General features: G+C 42.5%; 1 protein-coding gene across 2 annotated transcripts in view; it reads left to right on the top strand.

The window, feature by feature from the left end:
* LOC135451489 (glypican-5-like) overlaps positions 1-24972 on the top strand; it is a 366422-nt gene that overhangs the window by 16147 nt on the left and 325303 nt on the right. For both annotated transcript variants that reach the window (XM_064720749.1, XM_064720748.1), the window contains exon 2: positions 9463-9624. In XM_064720749.1, coding sequence (XP_064576819.1) covers positions 9463-9624 — 162 coding nt within the window. The remainder of the gene's footprint in view (positions 1-9462; positions 9625-24972) is intronic.

Below are 24972 nucleotides of genomic sequence, written 5' to 3'. Positions count from 1 at the left end.
ACATAATGAAAGATGAGTCATAATAGACTCTAAATTAATGAAAGCTCTTGTAATTTTTCTCTCACCTCTGCATTCAGTTCCATGTGTTGCCCCGGGAGAATGGAGGAAGGAGTTGGCATTGCAGTAAATGTAGAAACCTGCTTGCTGAAATCCACTGGTCTCCACCAACCTGAGTTGTTTTATAATGTACTTTTTGTACATCAGTCTTCATGCTTCTGTGTCAACTCTAGGAGAAAAAAGGATGGATCCTTGAGAGAGTAAATCTTTTGAATTTGCATGTAGTGTGTAGTTAGCAAGCTCTTTAGCAGTCAGTATCCTGCTGCCTGCCTCCCAGAGAGATCCACATTCAGAGAATATCTCACTCAGCACTGGGCTCATGGGAAGTTATTAAATGTAGTCAGCATTAAAGAATTTATCACCCACCTAAAGAAGTGCCAGGCATGGAGGAGTGGCCAAGGGCAGTCCCTGGCATGGCAGGCAGTGCTTGCCTGCTGCTCCTGCATGCTCAGCTGCTCAAATAAGAGTTTGCATTGAAATTCTGTGAGTTTTGTGCCTTCCTACTGAAATTTTGCTGGTTCTGAGGTTAGGGCTGGTGTGGGGAAGACCAGAGAGAGGGGGCAGTGAACTGTGGAATTAATCACACTTTGTTCCTTCAGGACTCTGATTACTATAGATATATCTTCCAACACCCTTCTGACAACCAGGCTGTTCTGGGAAACTGTAAAATCTCCAATTGTAGGTGCTTTGTAGATGTGTTACAGGACGTTTTATTCCTGTGTGTGAGTTCCATCCCCTGTTCCTCCTGCCAGAGGTCTGGTATGAGGCACAAGGCAAGGAGCAGTGACCACAGCTGCCTGCTCAGCTCTTTGCCTTCAGCCTGCTGGGTACAGCCAGACTCCCTAAGGAACAGCCTGGAAAACTGAGCAGGAGGGACATGAGGAGGTCTCTCCCTGCTCAGCTGCTCCTCCCTGCAGAAAAACTGTGGCCCATGGCCTGGAAAAGTGTCCAGCTGCTCCAGGTGTCCCACAGGTGTGCAAAGGATTGGAGAAGGGAGCTGAGGGGCCAGGGAGGATCGATAGATTGTGACAGTGTTCACAGGGGTCCAGGATGAGGGAAGAGATGAGGATCTGACTCCATGGTTCAGAAGGCTGATTTATTGTTTTATGATATATATTATATTAAAACTATACTAAAAGAATAGAAGAAAGGATTTCATCAGAAGGCTAGCTAAGAATAGAAAAAGAAAGAATGAATAACAAAGGTTTGTGGATCCGGGTCTGTGTCCGAGCCAGCTGACTGTGATTGGCCATTAATTACAAACAACCACATGAGACCAATCAAAGCTGCATCTGTTGCATTCCACAGCAGCAGATAATCAATGTTTACATTTTGTTCCTGAGGCCTCCCAGCTTCTCAGGAGAAAAAATCCTAAGGACAGGATTTTTCAGGAAATATCATGGCTACAAATAGATGGGAATCTTGTCTAAGGAGAGTGAGGAGAGGGACTTGGAGGAGTGAAGGGAGTGCCTGGTTTCTGCCTCTGATATTTTTGTAGGCTCCAGTGAGTGCAGGACCATTCACCAGTTTAGGGAACTTAGATGCTTTTTTTGCTCACTGAGTCCAGGCACAAGACAGGTTCTGTGGGGCACAAGCCAGGGTGAAAATCCTGCCAGGCAGTGACCCATAGGGTAAGGCAGAAGGTGCTTTAGAAATGACACCAAAAATCAGAGTACAAGAGCAGTGAGAACCAGGTAAACAGCAGAGGGAAAAGGAAAACAACAAAATGCACCTAGCACCAGGCCTAACAGTATTTCAGTGTGCAGATGCTGCCCTAAGAGCTGTGTGTTTGGAAGAGTTCCTGCTCTGGGAGCTGCTCAGGGCTGGTGCCTGATGGTCTCCAGCTGTCCTGCAGGCTGTGGCACTTGCTGATGCTGCAGCTCTCTGGAGTCTGACATCCAGTGCTTCTTGCTGTCCCACTCCAGGTTCCCACCACCCTTAGATGTGCAGGGTTAATCCCAGTGCCATGAAGTTCTTCCTTTTTGTGGTTTTATACATTTTTTTTCCCATCTACTCAAGAACTCTTGAGCAAATGGATGCTGTTTGACTTGACAAAGTTGGAAGCAGCTACACTTGCTGGTAGTTATGTTGTAGGTTATCTAAGCTGTGCTCGATGAAACTTGAGGTGTTTGCCTTTGAGCCTTGATTGTTTCAGCTGGAGTGGCACATCTGGTCATAGCCTTAGTCATGTTTCAGTGTATTTCAAAGGAACACTGAGAATGCAAAGCCTACTGATCAAATTAAATAGTATTTCTGTTAATGTACATTATGAAGGGAGGGATGGGGAAAAGGAAATTTTCATAACTTGTGTTTTCCAAACTGCACTTGTAAGCTTTCCTGCTGGATGTGTGCATGTTGCCAAGTTGCATGTAGGTGGATGGGACAAATTTGGGCTCTGCTTTGGTATTTCATGAGCTTTTTGCTTTCAAGGGACATTTGAATGTGCTGTTTGTCTGTGTGATCTTTATATTAAAGCTGATAGTAGGATTATTTTAACAAAACAGAGGAAAGACTTAGATTGGAAGGTTCTTTCTGCCTAGTCAGAAAATGTGTGTGGGAGGGCCTGGCTTCAGTGTACCTGAGGCGGGAAGAAAAGACACCTCAGTTTTGACTTAGACTCTGCTCCCTGGAGCTGACCTGGCTTTTACTGCTAGCCCAGAGAGCAGGTTTATTGAGTTAGCTGCTATTTTATGTCCCAGAGCACAGATGCCTTGGCTTGTTGATTTTTGTGCTAATTCCTGGCACTGCTTCAAGCATTGTAACTACCATATCTGACACACTGACAGAAAAAACAGCAGCTGTTTGGCTCTGCACATGTAGAGTTGATGAGTGGAAGATCCTTTGCTTGTCTTTGTGTCACCATGATCTTTTCTGAAAAATCCTTTTTGCCCAGGACTTTCTCCTGGGAAGCTGAGAAGCCTCAGAGAGGAATGAAACCAATAATTATCTGATTGCTGCTCCTGCGTTTGCTGCTTTGGAATGTGGCTTGGACATTGTTCACCAACAGGTGAATGTTTGATTGGCTCCATGTGAATTGTTTTTAATTAATGACCAATCACAGCCAGCTGTGTCAGACTCTGAGTCAATCAGAAGTTTTTATTATTCATTCTAGTTAAGCCTCCTGGTATATCCTTTCTCTTTCTTTAATATAGTTTTAGTATAATAGAGTGTAATAGAGTATAGTATAACAGAGTGTCATAGAGTATAACAGAGTGTAATAGAGTATAATATAATATAATATAATGTAATATAATATATCAGCTCCTGAAAACATGGAGTCAGATTCTCACCTCATCCTGGGGACCCTCACAAATGCCACATCTTTGTATTTGCAAACATTTTATTGCTTGCAGTGGGCCTAAGCTGTGGTGTAAGGCTGTGTGTGTAAGGTGAGCCTGGCCACTGGGTGAATTTCTTGGCAGCAGCCTTGCAGGTGAAGGTGGAGATGGTTTTAGCACTGCTGGGGCACAGGAGCTGCATGGAAAAACAACCTCACAAACTTGGGGCAGCCCACAGTGGCTGGATTCCCTTTTCTTGGTGTGGCTGTGCTGGTGTGGGCTCTGCTCATGCCCCAAGTCATTGCAGGGAGAGCCCTTGTTGGAAATTGCTCCTTTTTTGTTTGACTTGGCCTCTTCCCTGAATTAGTTTGTGTTTAATTGCTGAATTTTCCCCAAGCTGAGGCAGCAGCTATAGCAGACACATGAGTCTCAAGGAGGATGAAGTGTTGGCTCCTGTTCAGCTGGGCCAGACACAATGCAACATACTTCTGGCACCTTTCTCTGTGGTACTGAGGCATAATCAGTCTTGGAGCCTTTGAAGATATTTGTACAACATTAAAATTTTGGGCTTTGGACTAAAGCTTTGTTTGGAAACACTGTTGAAATGTTTGTCAAGATACAAAGGCAAAAGCTGTCAGAAGAAAGATTGCACTGAGCTCGCCCTCTGACCGTGCTTGCTCAGGATTCCTCTCTGCAGTGGAAATTAGAGGCTCAGCTTGTTTGAAAAAAATAAATCAGCCTGTCTTTGAAAAAGTTGGTGCAGATAGATCAGTTAGTGTGTGTTAAATTTGGCTTTCTGGTTTCAGAGTATGGCTTTTACAGTGTGTGCAGCATTTTAAGGACACAACTGTTAAACTACATGGTCAGCTAACAAAATGAATATATATTTAGCTTTTGGAAGAAGTTAATTTTGTTTGCTAAACAGGCCTCTCTGCTTTTTGGAAATAATACTGATTCAGCTAGTTTTAATGGCCAGAGTCTTAGATTTTATTTGTACCAGAGCTCAAAATGAAGTCCCAAACTTTTTCATTGAAACCAAAAAGTTCTCCAAGCAACACCCAAAATACTGCACAGCTGATTGTGATAGAGCTGGCCAGATGGATGTCAGGTAGGATACATAGTTTTCTGTGCATTCAGCACCTAAGTAATTTATAATTGTGACAGGGAAGTGTCTGAAGGTGATGCCTTTGGCATGTATTAATTGCTTTGGGGTTGCACACTAGTTTTCATCAGGAATCACTGATGCATTCCAAAACACACATGCTTTACACTCAGGTACTTTTTTCCCTACACTTCTGAATGAGACTGTTTTTCAAAGTGGAGCAAGACACTTTATCCTGTTTTTTATAATAACAGTAAGGGTTTAAAGTCTGTAGTTTTTCTCACTTTAAAAAATAAGCCAGGCTATAACTTTAACCAGTACTCAAGGGAAAAAGACTTGAATGGAAAAGTAATGTACATAATCAGCAGAGTAATCCTTACATCTGATCTGAAGCAGAAAATTAATTTGTTTTAGGAAAGCTATAATAAACCCTTTGAATTGAAGCCCAGGCATGTAGAGTTGAAAGTGTTCTGCTCTGTCAGTAAGTTAATGCATGAGAAAATGAAATAGAGAGGTGCCTTGGATGCAGGTGCTTTGCATCTGTTGCACAAAGCTAGTCTGGCAGGGGGCTCCTGTCATGGAACACGTGGGCATAGAGAGCTGGGTTTGTTCATTTGGAGGAAAATTAAGGTTAAGGGAGGCTGTGCTGCCTTTTGGGAGAAAACAGAGAAAGTGGAGTCAGCTTCTTGGAGGTACAGGGCTGTATGCTGAAAAAAACTAGGTGTGAGTTGGAACACGGGAAATTATCTTCAGACAGACATTTTAAATTTACTTATTTTATCATGAGTGTAGTCAAATACTGAAATGTGTTCTGAGTGGTTGTGGTATTGTTCATCTTTGTAGGTGCTTGAAACTTGACTGGATGAAGCTCTTCTGTAGTTACATCTGCTTTAAGGGGGAGGCTGAGGTAGAGGCTCCTCCCAAATTAGCTCGGAAATGAGGGGCAGCTTGGAGAAAGCTGATAGCACAAGTCCTCGAGGGAAATTAGCAGGGTGAAATCCTGAAATGATGCTGTTGTAACTTTCAGGAACGGTGCTTTCTCTCTGGTGTATTGAAGGCTTTGTTCCTTAAAGAAGGGAGGAGTTTGCCCTTGGGGCTGGTGGGCAGCTCACTCTGGGGACTCAGCCTCTCCTCTGTCCCTGCTCCTCCCCTCTTCCCACTGGAGAGGGTATTCTTCATCAAGATGAAAGAGATGAGATAAACTAAAATTAGTATCTGACTTATTAGAGACATTAAGACATTACTAATGAGTTCTAATTTAATCTCGGCACCCAGGCACGTATAGCAGTGAAACCTTTTATTAGGTTTCTATAATTGTGTTAGAAGTGATACCCTGAGGCTAATGCTGGAGCAAATGGAATTGCCAGGCTGTGTGCATGGCAGCTCTGACCTGACAGTGCTGTGAGGGAGTGGGGCTTGCACTTTGCTGGGCCTTCAGTGCTCTGTGTTTCACATCAGGCTCCTGAACCGTCAGGGGCTTAGTGCTGTTTCTATTTAGGAGAGTCTTCTGTGTCATTTTGGCTCTGGACCAACAAATCCCAGTGCTCAGGCTCCTGGAGCATTCATGGGGGAAATATCTGGGTGGGGAAGCTCAGGAGTGCAGTTCAGCTGAGATATCAGTATCCTTAAAGCTTTCTGGAGGAGAAGCAGGTTCCTGTGTGCCCCAGTTCAGAGGGCAGTGCTGGGGCAGCTCTGGTAGCCATGGGTTGCCTCCTAGCCAGGGCCAGCACAGAGCTCTGGCCATTTCAAACCTTTCCTGATACAGCTCTGAGCTTTGCAAAGCCCTGTCAAACAAAACTGCAGAGGGTTGATGTGGGAAACAACTGCTCAGTTTTAAAAATCTTTTTAAACTACAAGAGGACTAAAAAAGGAAAAATTACAGCACTGGGAGCCCCCTGTGACTACTGGCCACGTGGCTCATCTACAAAATGGATGCTCTGCCTTTTATATCTTTAGTCCCTCTTAAAGTTTTGTCAGTCAGCTCCTTCTATGCTATCCATTGGTGGAGATTCTTGACTGGAGGTCCGGAGTTGTTCTGCTGCCCCTCCTGGTACCAAGCCAGCCTCCTCTGAATGTCTTGATTTCTAAGGCAAGGGGGGAAAGAGGACTGTGGAATGACATCTTACAATAACATTACTATACATCTACATAATATTTATCTCTTAATTGTGAGAGCCACCTATTACATTGCTTATCTATAAGCAGAAATAGGTGTCTGTTGTCATTATAGTGTAAGAGTTCTACTGTTATTATATTACAAGGGTTCCATATTGCTAGAGCTTCTCCTTGATGTTTCTCGTGGGCAACTCCTTTAGGCTCTAACTCTTCCCCATCATCACAGCAGCTAACTAACTCCAGTTCCCTCAACCAACCAATCCACTCTTTTATAACACTCTTCTTATTGGCTACAGCTGTGGCCTGTTAACATCAGGCCTGCTCCTAATCTTTAATAATTAACCCAGCTGCAACTCTTTTAGGGAGTAAGATTACCTTCTATACTACCTTTATTTACTTGTATTCTATCCTTCTACAGGTGTCAGCATCCCAGCCCTGCAGATGCTGAGTGACATTTCCAGCCCCTGTGGACGCTCTTTGTGTCTGACTGAGTTGCTCTTCAGTTTCTCTGCATTTCCATTTCACTGGTGCTTTGCTGGTGCCAGCTCAGAGCTGTGGTCCCTCCCTGTCCCCCGTTCCTGTGACAGGACAAATATGTTCAGGGGGTGAACTGAATCAGGGAGCCCATCCAAGTTAAAATTAGCCCATCCAAGGAGCTCATTCCAGCCTGGGACCAGCGTGCCCAGCCGGTGACGAGCACAGCCCTCCTGCTGCTGCTCCTGGCAGGGCCTCAGTGGGACTTGGGGCTTCACACTGTCCTTGTTTCCCATTTTTGAGATTAGATTGAAATGTGAAACAAATCCACCTCCAAAATGGTACCTGACTCAGCTCAGTCTGTGACAGCTTTGATCTTTGTGTGCAAACTTGTATAAAAAGGTAGTGAATTGAAATATTTTACTTTGGTTTTGACCTTCTTGACATAAGTTAGCTGCACTTTGAAATGAGAGTGGCTATAAACTGGAAGCAATGTTTTTGAGTCAAACGAGCGGTTTTAGCTAAGTTGTTTTTATTTTTTTTTAATTGAAGCTCCTCCGTATGGGTTGGTCTCAGTGAGTGCTGACTAGAGCTGGCTCTGAGCAGAGCCTGGTCCTTTGGGGATGTCTACTGATTTCTGAATGCATCCTCGTGTTTTAAATCCCTGTCAGTTCTGCATTGCTGTGCATTAACCTGCAAGGTGTGCATTACCCCAGGTGTGAGGGGCAGTGCAGGTGATGGTTCATTGATATTTCCATCCCAAGGCCTGTTCTGGGTTCTCTGCAGTGGCCTGGATGTTTCTAGAAACCCTCAGGAGGAATTGTGGCTCTCTGGAGCACTGGGATGGTTCTCATGCGCGTGTGCCCTCCAGCCCTGTTGGGGCTGTGTGAGGAGGGGGTGCCAGTGGTGTTTGGGAACAGAGACCCCCTTGGGCACAGGGAGGGGCAGTGTGGGACACACCAGCTCCAGTAGAATGGCCCACACAGCCAGTGCTGGGGTGGCACTGGGGAGCTTGGCCACCTGTGTGCCACTGGTGTTCCTGGGAAAGGTGTCTCCATCCCAGAGCCTGTGGGATGGGATGGAGCTGGATCCTGTGACTCCTTTCCCTCAGGGCCTCTGTTTCTGCCTTAAGGTGCAGGGGAGGAAGGGAAGGAAGCCCCTCACACTGTCACACTTAATACTGTGTGGCTCTTTGGGCTCTGGTACTTATGTGTGCCCCTGCTTTGGGTGTGCTTGATTAACAGTCTCCTGCTTTTTTCCCTCTCCTTCTAAAAATGTGTATTTGTGGAGCTTCAGAAAATACTCACCTGCAGTGTGTACCAGCTCCTTTCTGGCACCTGCAAGTCCCGTGGTGTAGAACAAACAGACCCTGAGTGTGTCCAGCACAACTCTGTGATGTAGGTTCCCTTACCAAAAATACTAAACTTACTGAAACACCTACAAAGATGCAATGATTAAAAAAAAATAAAAACATTCTGCAAGAATGAAGTTTTTAATCAGCCTTCAACTTTCTCTGTAGTTGCAAGGTGAGAGTGATTGCAGTGCCTTTAATTATTTTATTTTGGTGAGCTGCCTAGGAGCTCAGAGATTTTTTTAAGGTTCCCCAAGTGTAAAAGGTGAATAGGTGATCCCTTGAGGCTCACCAGGGCTGAGTGTTGGATCCTGATTTGAGCCAAGGTTATCACTCACACGTTCAAGTTTTGATACCTTTAGTGCAAGGTGCATGGTGGAAATACTCCCCCTTTGATGGTGCATCTTTGTAGCTATGATATTTTCTGAAAAATCATTTCCTTAGGAATTTTTTCCTCCTGAGAAGCTGACAGGCCTCAGGAACAAAATGTAAACAATGGTTATCTGCTGCTGTGGAATGCAACAGGTGCATCTGTGATTAGTCTCATGTGGTTGTTTCTAATTAATGGCCAATCACAGCCAGCTGGCTCGGACTGTCTGTCCGAGACAGAAGCTTTGTTACCATTCTTTGCTATTCTATTCTTAGCCACCCTTCTGATGAAATCCTTTCTTCTATGCTTTTAGTATAGTTTTAATATAATACATATCATAAAATAATAAATCAGCCTTCTGAAACATGGAGTCAGATCCTCATCTCTTCCCTCATCCAAAACCCCCTGTGAACGTGGTCACACATTTTCATGAACGATGATTCTGTTGTGCCCCTGACTGTGTCCAGGTGACTTTTGTGCCCAGTGTTCTTAAAGGTGTAAAATAACTTATCAGCTGATAATTTCATATTCCTCAAATGAAATCATCACAACTTTGTGTCCTTCTGACAACAGCTGAGTTTCACGTTGTTATTCCTTGTGGGTTTTGTCTTGTTTCAAAATTTAAAATGTGGTGGTTCTGGTATTAAGATGCATTTCTTTTATGATGTAAGCTCAGAGGTTTTCTAATTTTTGTTCTTTTCTTGTTTGCTTTAAGAGTCAGATTTACAGATCTGCCAACACAGGGCACCAACATGTTGCACCAAAAAGATGGAAGAAAGTTACCAGGCAGCTGTTCGGAGGGAGAGGGCTCAGAGCATTCAGGCCCTGAACTTTGAGCTGAAGTACATGATTGTTGGTCACATCACAGCTTTTCAAGGTAGGAAATTTGCAATAGTTTATACCAGTATCCTCTGCAATCCAAAGGAAACCTCTTATTTTTATTTTTATTTTTCATTCCTCTTGCTTTGCATGCTCTTGTCACTGCCTTATGGTTTGCTTCCCAGTTCTTTGATGGTTGTGCTTTCAGATAAAGGTGATGGCACTTAATCTTGACTGGTATGTTAAGCATCTTCCTAAATCTAATTAGGAACAGATTTAAGGGGTTTCTGGGGTTAGTGTGGATTTTTTTAAGGCATTTTTAAGTGTCTTTTCAGTGCTTGCTGGTCATGCTTTTTGCTATTCTCTTGTGTTGCTAAACTATTTACAGGTGTAGATCATTAAATGAGGATGCATTTGTTTGTGGATGCTGAAAAATGAGTACTTTTAACTGATATGTCAAATGAGAATGCAATTCATGCTTCATGACAAAATGCAAGATTCCATACTCTAACAGACACATACCAGACTACTTAGTTCCTTTATTCAGGTGGTTATTGCACTGTTACAGGGAGGAAAATGCTTGGGGAGAACTCTGCACTGTAGTGCTGGGTACTGCAGGCTTTTCTCTAGAAGGGCATTTAAACTTAGGCTGTGAACTTTAAACTTATGGGAGCTGAGTGATTAAATCAGTCAGTGAGTGGTGAATGCAGCTTACTGACCTCTGTGGGCCTAATTATGTGCTTAATTTTAACTCTGCTTTGCTGTGTTCAGTGCTGAGCACCCTCATGGAATGGGCTCTGAAACGAAGCCTGTAGTTATTAAAATACCAAGTGCTGAGGCCTGGGTGATTAAGATCTATTGTTAGAAGGCAAGTTTTACCAGTAGTATCTTTTTTTGTCTGGTTTCTCCCATTTGAGTGAAAGTACTATAAATAAAAGATGTGACTGACAGTTAATAAGAGACAGCATATTATCAAAAATTGACAATAAGTGATGGTGGAAGTCTGAAATAGACATGAAGGAGCAAGAGAAAAATTTTCTTCCTTTGTTTTTTTATATCATTCCTTTTTTATCCACAAATGAAAAATGGCATTTTTTGGTTTATTTTACAAATAATTTTTTGAAATTTTTGATATCCCCTGTCACTAAAGAATTGGCTTGGAGGGCACTTCAGAGGAGCACTGTAGTGAAAGAGTGCCTGTTGGCATTGTTAAATGCTGGTTATTCATTCAAGCAATCTTTCAGTATTATGATTGAATAAAGGTAAGGTCAGAATAGATTAACCTAGCAGCCCCTTTGGGTCAAGCCAGAGGCTTTATTGTCCCTTGCAGATGAAGCCTTTTGATGGAATGAAAGCAGTAGTTAGACATTTCACACAGTTTAAATTTACAAGCATTTTCTGGAAGTGGGTAAATAGGTTGTTTGTTGTGGCTTGCTGTGGCTGGCCTTCTGTCTGCATTAGGTGGGAACACTTGAAAAATGTAACTTTGCTGGCTTGCACCGGGAGCTGCTTTTGTTCTTTGGTTTTGTCCCAGGTGTCAGGGAAAAGCCTCTCTCTTTATCTTGTGCTGGATAAACATTCTGTTGCTAAGAGTGGTGCTGTGCAGACATTTACTGAGAGGGGAGATCTTTGCATTGAATTAACTCTGTCCTTTTGGTCTGTTTTCACTTGTTGCTGTTTTGAATGATAAAGTGAGTGTGCCAACAGCACATTTTACAGCCTGAGAAAAGGAAACCCTGATTTTTAGAAGCTTTCAGATGCTTTTTAGATTTCATGGTTTTTTTGCAGCAGGGAGAACTGACTCAGACTTACTGAAAAATAGCACTTTATTCATTTGTGTGGAGTGGTGTTTACTTGTACAATTTTCATGCACAATTTACTTTTATATATACACATTTTTAGTACTGTTAGTTTAGTCAAAGCAAAGCAGTAGTTAGCCTTGCTGCCTGCTTCTGAGGAAAGGAAAGGAAATCTAAGCTGTTTTTTATGCACTTTAAGCAGACAATACTGATCATATTACACCAATGCTGATGAAATAATTTTCAAAATTACTGTGGTGTAAGAGATGGATTTTCAGTAGTCCATCACTGAGAATATAGTGGTGGCAGTTAAATTTCATTGGGAAAAAGAGACAACTTTTTTGGAAGGGGAGACACCCAAAGAAAATGTTAGTTTTTGTTTTTTTCTTTAAGTTATCATCTCCTTATATTCTTTCAAAGAAGTCACAAGACAGTTCTGGGGACATTTAAGTGCCACAAGTATTAATAATAAGGAGCTTTCTCAGGTGAGTAGGAGTTTTGTTGTGAATTTGGTTAAATATTCCCTCTACTGTGCCTTGGCACTGCAGTTGGCTGTGGGTATTTTGGACTTGAAGAGATACTGTTTGGGGTTTTCTTCTTGAAAGTGAAAATGGTATTTAAGTAGCTTTGCCCACAGTTGAAGTAAGACAATTTTCACAGGTGGATTTAGTTGTGCAGGATAATTAGTCTGTAAGGCCTGATTAAATATATCACAGCTGTGGGCAGGCTTGTTGTATTTGGGCTAGTGCCCAATCCATTTACATGGACAACTTCAGCACTAAGGTTGTCCCACTACTTTTCCCCTTTAAAGTTTCCAATGTTAGCAAGTGTTTTTGCTCATTTTACTAAATCAAGTTCCTGCTTGGATGTGTTTTGCTTGAATGCCTGTCTCAGGTGCTCATAGTACTGCTCTGAGTGGGAAGAGCCCCACTGGCACCAAGTGCAGTGAAAAATGCCCTCCCCATGAGAAGCAGGACAGGGGAATGGAAGGGCCAGCTGGCTGCTTGGGAGCACAGCATCACCATCAGCTCCTGCAAAACCATACAGGACACAAAATCTGGGGCTCTGGCAGCTTGAATGCAAGCAGGGCCCCTGGGAGGGTTTCATGGAAAGCTGATGCATTTCTTTCTCTTCATGTTCTGGTCCATGGTGTAGCCTCAGGGTCACAGCCATGGGTTTAGTCCCTGCACGGATGTGTGACTGCTCCAAATGGAATCACAGGCAAGGAGGAGGAAGGGCATGAGATGAGTGAGTGATCCAGGCTGTAACAGGAGCAGTGTAACAGAGGGGAATGTGCCCGGTGTGATGATCTCCCTGTCAGCCTCTGGCTCTGCACAGCTGGCTTTGTTGTGGGTGCAATTTGGAGCAGCTCACTTTGTCCCACCCAGAGATGTGCCTCCCTGTCTGTGCTCCTGTGGCTGCGCCTGAAATGCCCAGCAGAACTACTTCAATGAATGGTGAAACACTTCCATTTTGTATCTCATTTCCCTGTGATAACCAGAAGATTCTTTTCTGAACTTACTGTTTCCTTTGTCACAGTGGTTATTTTAGGCTTGCCTGTGACCAAATGTATTGTTTTAGATGGATGTCTTTGTGGGGATGGTACCTGTTATTTGGCAGAGTCATCCATCCCTGCCCCAGTTTCCTCTTGCAGTCCCTGCACCCCTTGGGGACACTGCCAAGGGTGGCAAGTGCTTTATTGTTAATAGATTAGGGGCAGTGTGAGTGTGCAGGCTGAAAGTTGCTGTCAGAAGAGGTATGGACAGTCTGTCAGGACAGCTTTGTTGTGCTCAGACAGCAGAGAGAACCTGGCCTCCCTTTTCTGTGTCCTTTATGGTGTGCTAACAGGTGCCACATAAGGACCCACAGACAGCTTGGCTCTGCTCCTGTCATCCTGTGCTGAGGCTAATTTGAGGTAATGAGAATCCAAACATTGATAATTTATTTGTTCTGCTGATGGTCTCTGCACAGAGGCAGAACAAGATACTTTTAAACCTACATCACTTTTCAGTCACCAAATTAGCAGCTGTCAGAGATAGGGTGAAAAACTTTGAGCTCAACAGTTTAAAAGAATTACTGTTCTCTGCACTTGTTTCTACAGCAGGCAATAGGGATTGTTCACTTAATCTCTGAAGAAAAATCTTCCATGAACAAAGCTTGTTGGTCATAAAGCACTAACTTGTCCTGCTTTTCTGAAATAACAATCATTTGACCTTGAGGGTTGGGTGCTGGGACCAGTTCCAGTGTTTTCCCAGCTACAGGAGGGAGGATGAGCTTTGGAGCTCTGTTCTTCTCACTCCTGACCCGCAGGGTTTGGCACAGCTGTGCTCACCTTCTGCTTTCTACAGAATGGGAAGGTGCTGGTTGGGAAAGCACCTTGCTGCAGTTTCTGATAGCTGCAGGTGCCCTGACCTTGCAGTGCATGCACATTGGTCTGCCCTGTTGCCATCTGATCCAGGCAGGAAGCTTGGAAAGGACATGAATGACAGAAAGGGAAGCTTGTTGTAGCAGTCCAGGACTTCTGGTTGTCAGTGAAATGCCTGAAAGTTAATGCCTTGTTTATCCACAAAGTCCTAAAGCACAAAGATTTTCCTCTGAAAGCCTCCATGGGGAATGGGGATGACTGGATGGTTTCAGGGCATCTTGGGATGGATAAGTCAGTGGGCCCATTAATCAACTGATCCAAACTCTCCCAGAAAGGAATAATACACTACAGAGCACTCAGGGCTGTGTGGAGTCAAAAGCATTTTCTGTTTTCATTTGGCTCTGTTGCAGTGTTCCTGATGCTTATTTTTACTGAATTGAGGAATATCAGCTTGAAATAGGGGTGTCTGGTTAGTGGTGTTGAAGTGCAGTGACATTTACAAAACAAAGACTTGGCTCTAGAAGTGCACTCTGGTTTGAAGTAAATTACTGCATCAAGTGTAGCCACAATGCTGACATGGATGCAGTCCAGAATCGATGAGCTGTTTAAAAAAAGGCCAACCATCACCAGCAGAAACCTGCCAGAGCTCACCACCAGTGCTTCTGGTTCCTGTTATTTACTGCTGGATTACAGAAATGCAGAAATGTTGTTTTCTAAGTAGTTTTTTGTAGTCCTGCACTGCTTGGTTATTCACTCAGCCAAGTTGTTCCCCACCCCTTCCCACGTGTGTTGTGCTCTGCTGACATTTGGGTTGGAAGTTACAATCTCACAGCAGGGAGTTCTGCAGTCTTTTATTAACAAGGCCCAACATGTCCAGTGACAAAATAAATCCCACCCAAACCCAGGAAGCAGAAGGTGAAGAACAAAGACCAGTCTCTGCCCTAAAACCTCCATCTTGCTTTATAGATATTACTATATTCTAAAACCCCAAACTCTTAAGTTTTCTACCATGTGATATCACACACTTCTGTTTGAATTACACATCCATAATCTCAGTTCTCTTATTCCATTTTGGAAGCCTTCTCCATGTCCTCAGGTCAATGCAGTGTTCTCTTGGGGGTCAGTGCCTGGCAGCACAGAAAGTCTGAAATTCTCAGCATCCAGGACTCCAGCAGGCCAGGATGCAGAGTTTGGTTTTCCTCTAGGCAAAAATGATTTCCACCAGAGGGAGAGGCTCTGCTGGAGCGTTCCTGTCCCCCTCCTGTTCCAGGGCCCCAGTGGATCTGGGTCCTCCAGCAGCAGTGAGAGCTGCGCATGCATCCAAGGCTGGAAAATCCTTTCCCAGCTGCGAGCTGCCTGCTGTGCAGCACTGCTGGCTGCTTTTGGGGGTGCAGAACCCCCAGTTCATCCCAGTGACCAAGCCAGGCTCAGCTCAGCTGCTCCTGGTCCTTGTTGAAATGCAAGCACAGCACTGTAGCCATGATATTTTCTGAAAAAGCCTTTCCTTGGGTTTTTTCTCCTGAGAAGCTGACAGGGCTCAGGAACAAAATGTAAACATTGATTATCTGCTGCTGTGGAATGCAACAGGTGCATCTGTGATTGGTCTCATGTGGTTGTTTCTAATTAATGGCCAATCACAGTCAGCTGTCTCAGACTCTCTGTCCCAGACACAAGCCTTGGTTATTCATTCTTTCTTTTTCTATTCTTAGCTGGCCTTCTGATGAAATCCTTTCTTCTATTCTTTTAGTATAGTTTTAATGTAATATATATCACAAAATAATAAATCAAGCCTTCTGAAAGATGGAGTCAGATCCTCATCTCTTCCCTCATCCTCAGACCCCTGTGAATACCATCACACAGCTCTGCCCTGGGTACTCTTTACAGACTTCAGGCACTTGTGGATACCTCAGTGTGGGTGTACTGGTGCTGCAGAGAGGTAAAGGAAGGAGCAGAGAGGGGAAGATGTGTTTCCTGAGGTGGAACATCATATACCATAGGATATCTCTAAAAAAGTATTTTCTAGAGACCTTGGAGAGGAAGGAATTTTGTCCTACTGTAGTCTCCTGAGATGTTTGCTGCAGGAGTGAAAGATGCTCCTTTTGTCCTTGATCTTGGCATGGTTGGGCTGCTTTGCCCTAAATGATGGCATGGGCAGTAAATGAACAGGGAAATCTATCAGAAATATGGACATGCTTCCCTCTTTCCCTGGGAATTGATAATTCCAGAGCTTGCCAGGTCTAGGCCAAGATGTACCAATTATCCAGTGGTGTGATTATCCATTGTTGGACTCACTGTCCCTTAATTCCCTTCTTCCCAGGTTATCTTTTGGTTGCCACAGCAGAACTGGCAATGTTGACTGTGTGCTGATGCTATTTAATTGTGCATAAGTTGTCCTGCTCTAAACACACTGCTTACTTGTTCCATGGTGTCCATGGATCCTGAAATTTTACCATTACAAATATGTTATTGCCTGTAAGATTTTATCTTCTATGTGCCATGTATGGTTTTAGAGCCCAGGGCTTTGCCAAGATTTCAGTCTTTGCATGTGGAGTGGTGGAAGGGGGTGTTAAATTCTTTCCTGTAATTGTCCTTCTCTCAGCAAAATAAAAGGTTTGCAATGTGCTGTTCCCTGGTGCTCTCACCTTTTATCTCCTGAATGTACAAAAATAAAAGAAAATCTTGGTGGGGGCCAGGCACTGTGAGTAAATATTAACATTACATTGTGAATGGAGATTATTGAACTCTCTGTGCAGCTTATGTGTTCTGTCTCTAAACTTTCTGAGGTGGTATTTTCTTTTTGGCTAAAAGACTACCTGTGGTGCTTTGGAGTAATACCTTTTCAGAAGTTGTGTGTACATTTTTGTCAGGATTCTAGATTCAGATTGATGCTTTCATGCTGTACATTACTGAAAGAATTAATATGTTTCTTACTTGGTGTCAACAATACAATATAGTTCTATTTTTCATAGAAATTGAAATCACTGGGATCTACTATCCATGAATAGTTAAGAAATTTACATTATTTCTATGTACAGGTTGAAAATTAAATAGGGAAAAGCCCCAAATAAAAGCTTTAAATAAAACATCCTTTAAAATTTTCCTGTAGTGCCTTTTAAACATAAAATGAGCTTGTGCAGAAGTTAATTCCAGCCTCTCATGTCCTTTAAGACTCTGTGCTTCCAGATTCTTCCCATACTGTTTGATTTTCTGTAGGGTACATTACAAAAAACAAGTATCTGATGGTTTTGTATGGCTTTCACTGTTTTTTCAAGGTTATTTAAATTGTACAGAAGAGATGATTTCCCTAATCAAACTACTGATCCCATGCTATGTTTCCTTGATAGTGCTCCCCTCCTGCATCTAAAGCACACCTATGATCCTGTATTTTCCACTGTCACCCATGCTGCTGCTCACCTGGGATCTAAATGTCAGGTACAGTAGTAATTACAAGCCAGTAATTCCAGCCTTTTCTCCCAGTATAAAAATTCAAATGGGAACAGTTTTGGCTTTTCCTGTGCTCCCTTTCATGTTAGAGATGTGTGAGCTGTAAAGATTCTCTGTGCCTTCACTGCCAGGATTTATCCACCTGTGATTGTGGTGTTCAGTCAGCATCTATGACTCCTCTGGAATGTAAATACCTGTTGGTCTTGGTAATTTCTGTGTTTTTCTGATTGCATTAATGCATTGCATGCTGCTTGTCATTTGGCCAGCTTGTTAGGAAGAAAATTACAAGTCTTTAAAAGAACACAGGAAAAATCAGAAGAATAATGGAGGAAATAAAAAAATCCAGATGACTTTATCCTTTCAAATCAAGTGGAAAAATAAATGAAAACCCAGGAAGGATGCTTAATTCTAGCTGTAGAATGGAAATCACTGTCCTGCAAATCAGATTCAGTAATGATCACATCCACATAAGTCTTTATAGGGTAACTACAGTTGGTGACTGTATTGTTAATAGTGGATTTCTCCTTAAACATAGGAGAACCCTCCATTAATTCTTATCTATTAGACTGAAATAATATTTTATCCAGTGTAGGAGCGACAGGGGTTGCATCGTCAGGATGGATGGAGAGCAGAGATCTCTGCAGCCAGGTCTAGAACTTGGGGTTTATTGCAGAGGGCCTGGGTGCAGGGCCCTGCTGGGATTTGGGGTTTATTGCAAAGGGCCTGGGTGCAGGGCCGCTGGGATTGGGTCATTGCAAAGGGCCCGGTGCAGGCCCTGCTGGATTTGGGGTTTATTGCAAAGGGCCTGGGGCAGGGCCCTGCTGGGATTTGGGGTTTATTGCAGAGGGCCTGGGTGCAGGGCCCTGCTGGGATTTGGGGTTTATTGCAAAGGGCCTGGGTGCAGGGCCCTGCAGGGATTTGGGGTTTATTGCAAAGGGCCTGGGTGCAGGGCCCTGCTGGGAGCTGCCAGGCACAGCTCAGAGCAGGCCCAAGAGAAGAGGGGGGGTAGAGAGGATGAGAGGGTGAGAGAGAAAACGGGGTAAGAATGCGAAGTTCCTGTTCCAATACCATAAATCTTCTTCTGTGTTGATTATTCTGATTTTCACTAACCAGTCTAGTACAAGATACAAATCCTATAACATTTACAGACAGCCTCTAAGAATCATTAGATTACTATAGCATGTTACATTTTAAACCCTAAAAACTCCTCTTTGGGCCCCTTCTGCCAAGCTGCAGGGTCTGCTCTGACCCTTGGAGCTGTCTGCAAGCAGAGGGTGTTGTTCCATCAAGAGGGGATTACCTTCAGCCAGCCACACCATTGTTTTCCAGTTGTTCACTAAGGGATCTCAAAGCTTGCTTTCATTTCAATCTCACTTATAGTTTCTATATTCTCAAAATCTTTTGCCAGACAATCATATTTATAAGGCTTTCCTGTTTCATCTTCCCCAACATCCCAGTGGCAATGAGCAGTCACCCTTGGCAGTGCCCAGCCCTGTGAGCAGCTCACTGCTACAACAGTTCCTGAGTGCAACTTTGCTTTGTGAAATGCTGCAATTCTTCCTGAGGAGTGCACCTGCAGAGCTGTGCTTGTGGATAACAGGAGAATATTGCCAGAAGCTGACACTGGAAATCATTATACACTTATCAGTGTTGAAGTTTTTGGCTGGTTACTGGGATTGCAGTGCTTTGACTGCTAAGCAGAAGTGCTGTATTGTTTAGATATCTTTGTAACATTCAATTTATTAAACACAGATTTTATGGAACTCTTTGGCCTGAGGCTTTGAAAGGACAGGATGATTCCATGTGAAGTGGTGAGAGAAATAAACATTAAATACATTTAAAAGGAAACAGCAAATCATCCAGATAAGATATCATCCATTTAGCCTTGATAATCATCGTGTAAACTTTCTTCCTGAGCTTGTCTGCCTGTGGCTGCCATTTGATGCCTGGAATGTCAGCAATTTGGGGCAGGGACAGTCTCTTCATCATCTATTTATAGCTGCTTTTCAGGCAATGTGGGTAGGGCATCTTGGTGCTACAACAAGAAATCTAATGAACATACACACACACATATATCTATCATGTGATCATATATTTGGTTATTCTCCATCCCTGTCCATATTTCACCTGTTGGTGTTTGTATTTGTCTTTTTCTTCCTCTTTGTTCTCTCCAGTGCCTTGTCAGGCTGTTGATTGTATTTTCAGAGTACAAAAACGTGGTGGAACTGTAGCCCAACAAACTAATGAGATGTTAGATGAGATAGAAACCACAAAGATACAAAGATGGCTGGAGACAAAGTGCTCATTAATTTAAAAAAAACAAAGAAAAACCCAAAAAGCCCACAAAAGCAAAGTGAACAAATGAATCTGAGGGCTTGGCTACCTGGTATATCTCCTTTATTGTCCTTTTTTCTGGAGTTGCACCCCTAGTTCACAACCTTGTGAAATTTCTGTTGTCTCCTTCCTGTGCTCTAGAAGGTGGGTGGTTTTCTCCCTTTGTTTCCCTTTTGTTCTCACATGGTGTTTCCATCAGGAATTTCCCATCATGACTGCCCAGTCTGGATTTATCCAGTCCCTCAGCCCAGGGCTCTGCTGCTGGCTCTGGGAGTGCTTCAGGAAATCTTCTGAAATCCAATTGTTCCCCCTGGGATTGAGGCTCAGGTTCTTGCTTGCCAAAGTCAGGCTGACATTTTGAAAAATAAGTGGGTGAAGACCTGACAAAGAATGTGTTCTGACAAATTTCTGAATAAGGTGTGAAGTGTGTCAAGATCCTGCACAAAGGATTTTTTAAAAACTTTTATTCCAAAGTGGTTTTTGTATTGAAAAGACCACTGACTGTCAGTTTGGGGGTATTTCAATGATAATTCAGCTTTTTATTACACATCCTTCTCTCCCAAAGATAAGCAGTTGTTAAAAATTCCTTTTGTTGTTTTATTAGCCCTTTTCTTGTGAATTTGAAAACAGGAGAGGCATTTTCTTAGGCCATTTCTGGATCCCAAATTATAGATGTTTTTTGAGCAAGAGTATTGGTGCTGCAATATTGTAAATGCTGGGCAGTTCAATAAAAATATGAGTAAAAATCTTATAGATAATTGGGTGTAAATGGATGGAAATTATTAATTTTCACCATTGCATTTTCAGACTTAAAAAGAAAATTACTGGGACTTCAAGGTTAAGAGAACAGAATCACAAAGCAAGTATGTTCAGGGGGGCACAGGAGATAGAAATGGATTCCAGTCTCAGCTCTGTGCCCCAGTGATGGTGGCATTTCAGTTTGCAGTGTGCCAGCTGTAGACTCAGTGGATGAATATTGTACTCAAAAAAATTTTTTTTAGGTTTACATATACACTGCCACTGAGGTTTTTTTGGCCTTGGTTTGGAAGGCAAAGGTAGAATGACTTAGATTATTTTGGGAATTTTAGCCAAATTAATGAATCTGTTTCTGCTTTTAGAGTAATTTGAATGTGTGCCTTTTAGTAATGCTGAGTAACACAATGCATTACTGATCTAAACTGTTAGGTGTGTCTAGTTGTGAAAAAAGAGAATAAAGTTTTCTTTTCACACAGTTATTGGCATAAAGTGACTCGTTGCTGTTGTGGGGTATTCTGTTGATGGGTTAGGGCTGCAGATAGAGCCCTAAGTCCCTGTGGGTAGATCCACAAGAGGCAGGAGCACAGACAGATGGAAGGTGTGCAAAACCAACAGGATCATGCTTTTCAGTGTAAGAGAGAGCGTTCTGAGCCATGTTGGGATTTTTAGATCAGATTTCAGAATCATGTTGGACCTTAGCTCAATTTCCTCGATGCTCTGCAGTGTCATGGCTTGCCTGCTCACCCTCCAGCTGAGAGGTTTGGGGTTGGCAGGCTTGGAGGAGACTTCAGTTTAAAAAGAGATGTACTTGATTTTAAATTACGTCAGACAAAATATGTTCAAAAGTTTTTAGAATTGTAGCAGACTTTGGAGGTAAGGAAACAAACCCTGCTGGTGTGGTTTTCTTTTTATGTTTGTGTCCTTTTTTTGTGACTTTTTTTTGTGATTGCCCCATGGCAAGGGTGTTGGACGTGCTTTGGAGCAGCCCTGTGTACACCAGTGTGGGGAGAGTGGCATTTCTAAGGAAATACCAGTTATCCAAGTAGCTGCTGTGCTATAGCCATGTAGAGGTGTCTGCTCAAATCCATGGTGTGTCAACACAATTCTCACTAAAACTGACTTTTCCATATGTTTTTTAATGGACATGGCTTTCCATCTGTCTTCAGAAATATCAGTGAAATGACATGTGCAACATATCAGATTTGAAGTTAATTGAAGTAATTAAGTGGATTCCTGGTCCTGTGCCTTTTTCATGGACATCTGTTTGGATTGCATTTCTCCACTTCAGACCTTGCAGATGGAGTGTAAATATTCTGGAAGCTGCTATTGGATTGTGCCTTTTCTTTGCTGTTTTCCTGAGACTTTTTAAAGTACTGAATCTCTTAATTGTCACCAGCCTGACAAAAAGCTCAAGACATTTTCTCTACATTCAGATTTGAGGATTAGGAAAATTTGTGTTAAAAATAAAATGTGCTGCATTATTTCCTATCCATTTCAGTGGGGAAAGGATTGATGCTCCTTCCTAGCAGCTTCCCATTGAAATTGAAACTTAAAATTTTAAGTTTTATTTCTTTATGTTATCAGCTTTTTAATTTTAATTACTATTAATAAAACCTTTATACCCTTTTAAAATGTTAAACCTACTTTACCTTTCTCCTAATCCTATCTCACAACAATAAATAAAATAAATACATTGTTAACCAACACTAAAGCCCACCATGCTCATCAACACATCTATTAAAAAATCTCAAAATTAAAAAAATGTTAAATTAACAAACCAAAACCACTCACCCTCCCCCTGTTCTTCAGACTTGCTGTGGAGGAGCTCTGGGCTTAGGAGTGAATCTGAGTGAAAGCAGTGTAAGAATAGGACATGGAATTAAGGAATTCATGGGTCCTGTCTTCCATGCATTCTCCCAGACCCTTCCCTCAGTCCTACAGGCCTATTCATAATAATTAAAGGGTGTTTTTTCTCAGATGTGAGAGGATCCAACAGTTTTTTCCTGCTGAAAATAACTTCATCTGCTCTGAATCTTCAGTGGAAAGAGAAAGGCTTGAGATTGGCTCTCTTCATTTTGCTGTGTTGAGACTTGTGTCTTTGTACCATCCTAAAATTACATGTTTTACATTTGGAAGGTAAGTATTGATGCAAGCCTTCATGGATTCTTAACAGAAAGAAGAGCTTTAATAGTTCTTACTCTTTTTGCTATGACTGTTTTGCAGTTGTGTAACTTTTTTTCTGATTTGTTCTCTCAAATGCTTGTGAGAGCTTCCTTCAGCCTCTTTTAGATTGCTGTGGGAAAAGAGGTGTGTCTGTAGGGGATATAATAATTATTTTACCCTTTCTGTTATTGCTTTTGTAGGGTTTCACAGCATTTATTGTAAACAGAAGGCTGTGGACAGGAGTAGATGCTTTTCATAACAATCCACTGTGTGTCTCTGCTACCAGGATTTTAGAGATGCACATGTGGAAACATGGAACTTATAGATCTTTTTGCCCTTTTTAGCTGTGTTTTGAGAAGGTTTCCTGGAAGTATCTGCATTTTCCATGCATGACCAGGGGTTGCTGGAATGTTTGAAGCCCTGTGCCCCATGACACCTTGTGCAGAGCTCACTGCTCCAGGAACCTTTCCTCATTCCTTCTCTCCATGACCAGGCTGATCCACCCAAGCACAGTGCTCATACAGCTGGCTAGGCAGGAATTTTGGGTGGATAAATAGCATTCTGAGAAATAACAGCTGACCAGCAGACAGAAAGCAGTTATCCAAGCTAGAATGTCTTTTCTACATGCATTTAATCACTTCCTCATGTGTGATATCCTCCTTTTCTCTCTCAGCAGTTCTGGGCCAGGTGGTTGTGTGAAAGTCCTAATAAAATGTGGCCCAATCTCTCTGGAATACCTTCCTTCTGTTCCTGCCTGTGCAGATTGCTCTAAGGAGAACTTCTGACATGTGGCAAAGAGCTGATTTTTATGTTTTCCTGTGGACTAGAAGTCAAAAATCAGGGCTATTTCTGCATCTCACTCAGCAGGAAATGATCCAGCTGCCAGTCATATAGTTGTGCAATTAACATTAAATATGAGAAATTTTTATCTTTTAAAAGCACAGAGATGTGTGGGTCTCTGAAGTGCTCTTACAGACTGCTAAATCTGAGGCACTTTTTTTTTAAATAATGGGGTGAAAAGAGGCTGTTGGGGTTTGGCAGGACTCACCTCCTATAGCACATTTCATCCTTTCTTCTTCACTAAACTTGACAGAAAAGGAGCACATGGTAGTTGTAAACATGAGGTATAAAATGCTGGAGTACTGCAGACAAAATAATGGCTCACAGAATGGGGAGTAGGTCTAAAGGGTACAAATATAAATATCTAAATGTAAGGAATAGTTTTAATTTTTTTAATGCTTTAAACTTAGCACTCCAGAAATACTGACTTCTTCAAGTATAGTCAGCTGGGAAAAAATGGTCAGAAAATGTGAAAGCCACCAAATTTATTGCAAAAAAAAAAAATTACTGTTTGGGGGCACTAGCAAACAAATGTGAAATTAAAGAAACAGCAGACCAGCTGCAGGAGGGAGAATCCTTTTAACCCCGACTGCTCTTCTCTTGATTGTTTGGGATTAGTTATGAATATTTCAGTCTTCATGTGTGTAACTAATTTCAGTACCCTTGGGGATAATGGAAGAGCGCATCTGTGCACTGGGAGTAAAGGGAATTTCAGTGATTCAGAAGTGTTTCCTTGAGAAGTTCCTGCTGCAGCCACTGCTGTCCTGGAGTCAGTGTCAGGATTGATGTGGCAGTGGCTGATATTTATAACTCTCATGAAGGTGAGCGCTCTCAGGCATGCAGGTTCTGTCCCTGAGCATGAAGCTGCTGAGCAGTGCTGGCAGATATTAGGAGGATATAGCACCAGTGAGTGATGAAGCTGCTCTTACCAAGATGGATATTGTTTTTTACCTGCAAACACAGGAATGAGAAAGTCTTCTCTGATTTAAATGTATGTAGTCCTTACAAAACAGAATGTAGCATTCACCTTGGCTGTGGTCCAGGAGGAGTTAAAAACCCTGATAATCTTTGCACTGATTTAATTGAGCTTGGGCCCTGGCTCCAAGGACAGAATGAAACTAAAGCTTTTCAATTATGATGCCAAAGAAAAGGGAAGGGTTCTGTTTCCCCAGTGAAGATTACTTTATTGGGATGTGCCATGGAATATATTGTTAAGCGGCAAATGAGTGAACTGCAATGGGTACGAGCCAGCTTGAACTCATTACTGAAATCCTCCTCCTGGCAACCTGCAAAAGTGGATTCCTGAGAGAAGGATCACTCATTGGGTCCTGCTGGGGGACAGGAGAAAGTCAGGAATTGCCAAAAGAAAATATGAGATACAAAAAATGTAAAGTACTGACTGATATATACATATGCAAAGAGAGGCAGGCACTTCTCCTTTTTATTTGGATTTAATAATATAATTTATGGAGATTGGTCCTGCAGAGAACGTAAATGTATAAAGAACCAAGACCCGCTGTAGTTAATTTTTGTTTAAAACAACATTACTCTTATAACCTCCTAATGTTTTAGCTCACATGCTAAATGTAGCAGCAAAAATACTCTTTCACCACCACCTCCCTTCAGATTTTGAGACTGTTTATCACATCTACCTCACTCTTGCTGCTTCTGTATGTGGTGGCAAAATTTGGAGGAAAAAGACCAA

This window comes from Zonotrichia leucophrys, chromosome 9, assembly GCF_028769735.1.
Source record: "Zonotrichia leucophrys gambelii isolate GWCS_2022_RI chromosome 9, RI_Zleu_2.0, whole genome shotgun sequence".
NCBI lineage: Eukaryota > Metazoa > Chordata > Aves > Passeriformes > Passerellidae > Zonotrichia > Zonotrichia leucophrys.
The sequence above is the reverse complement of the archived record's forward strand: the minus strand, read 5'-3'. Positions and strand labels throughout refer to the sequence as shown.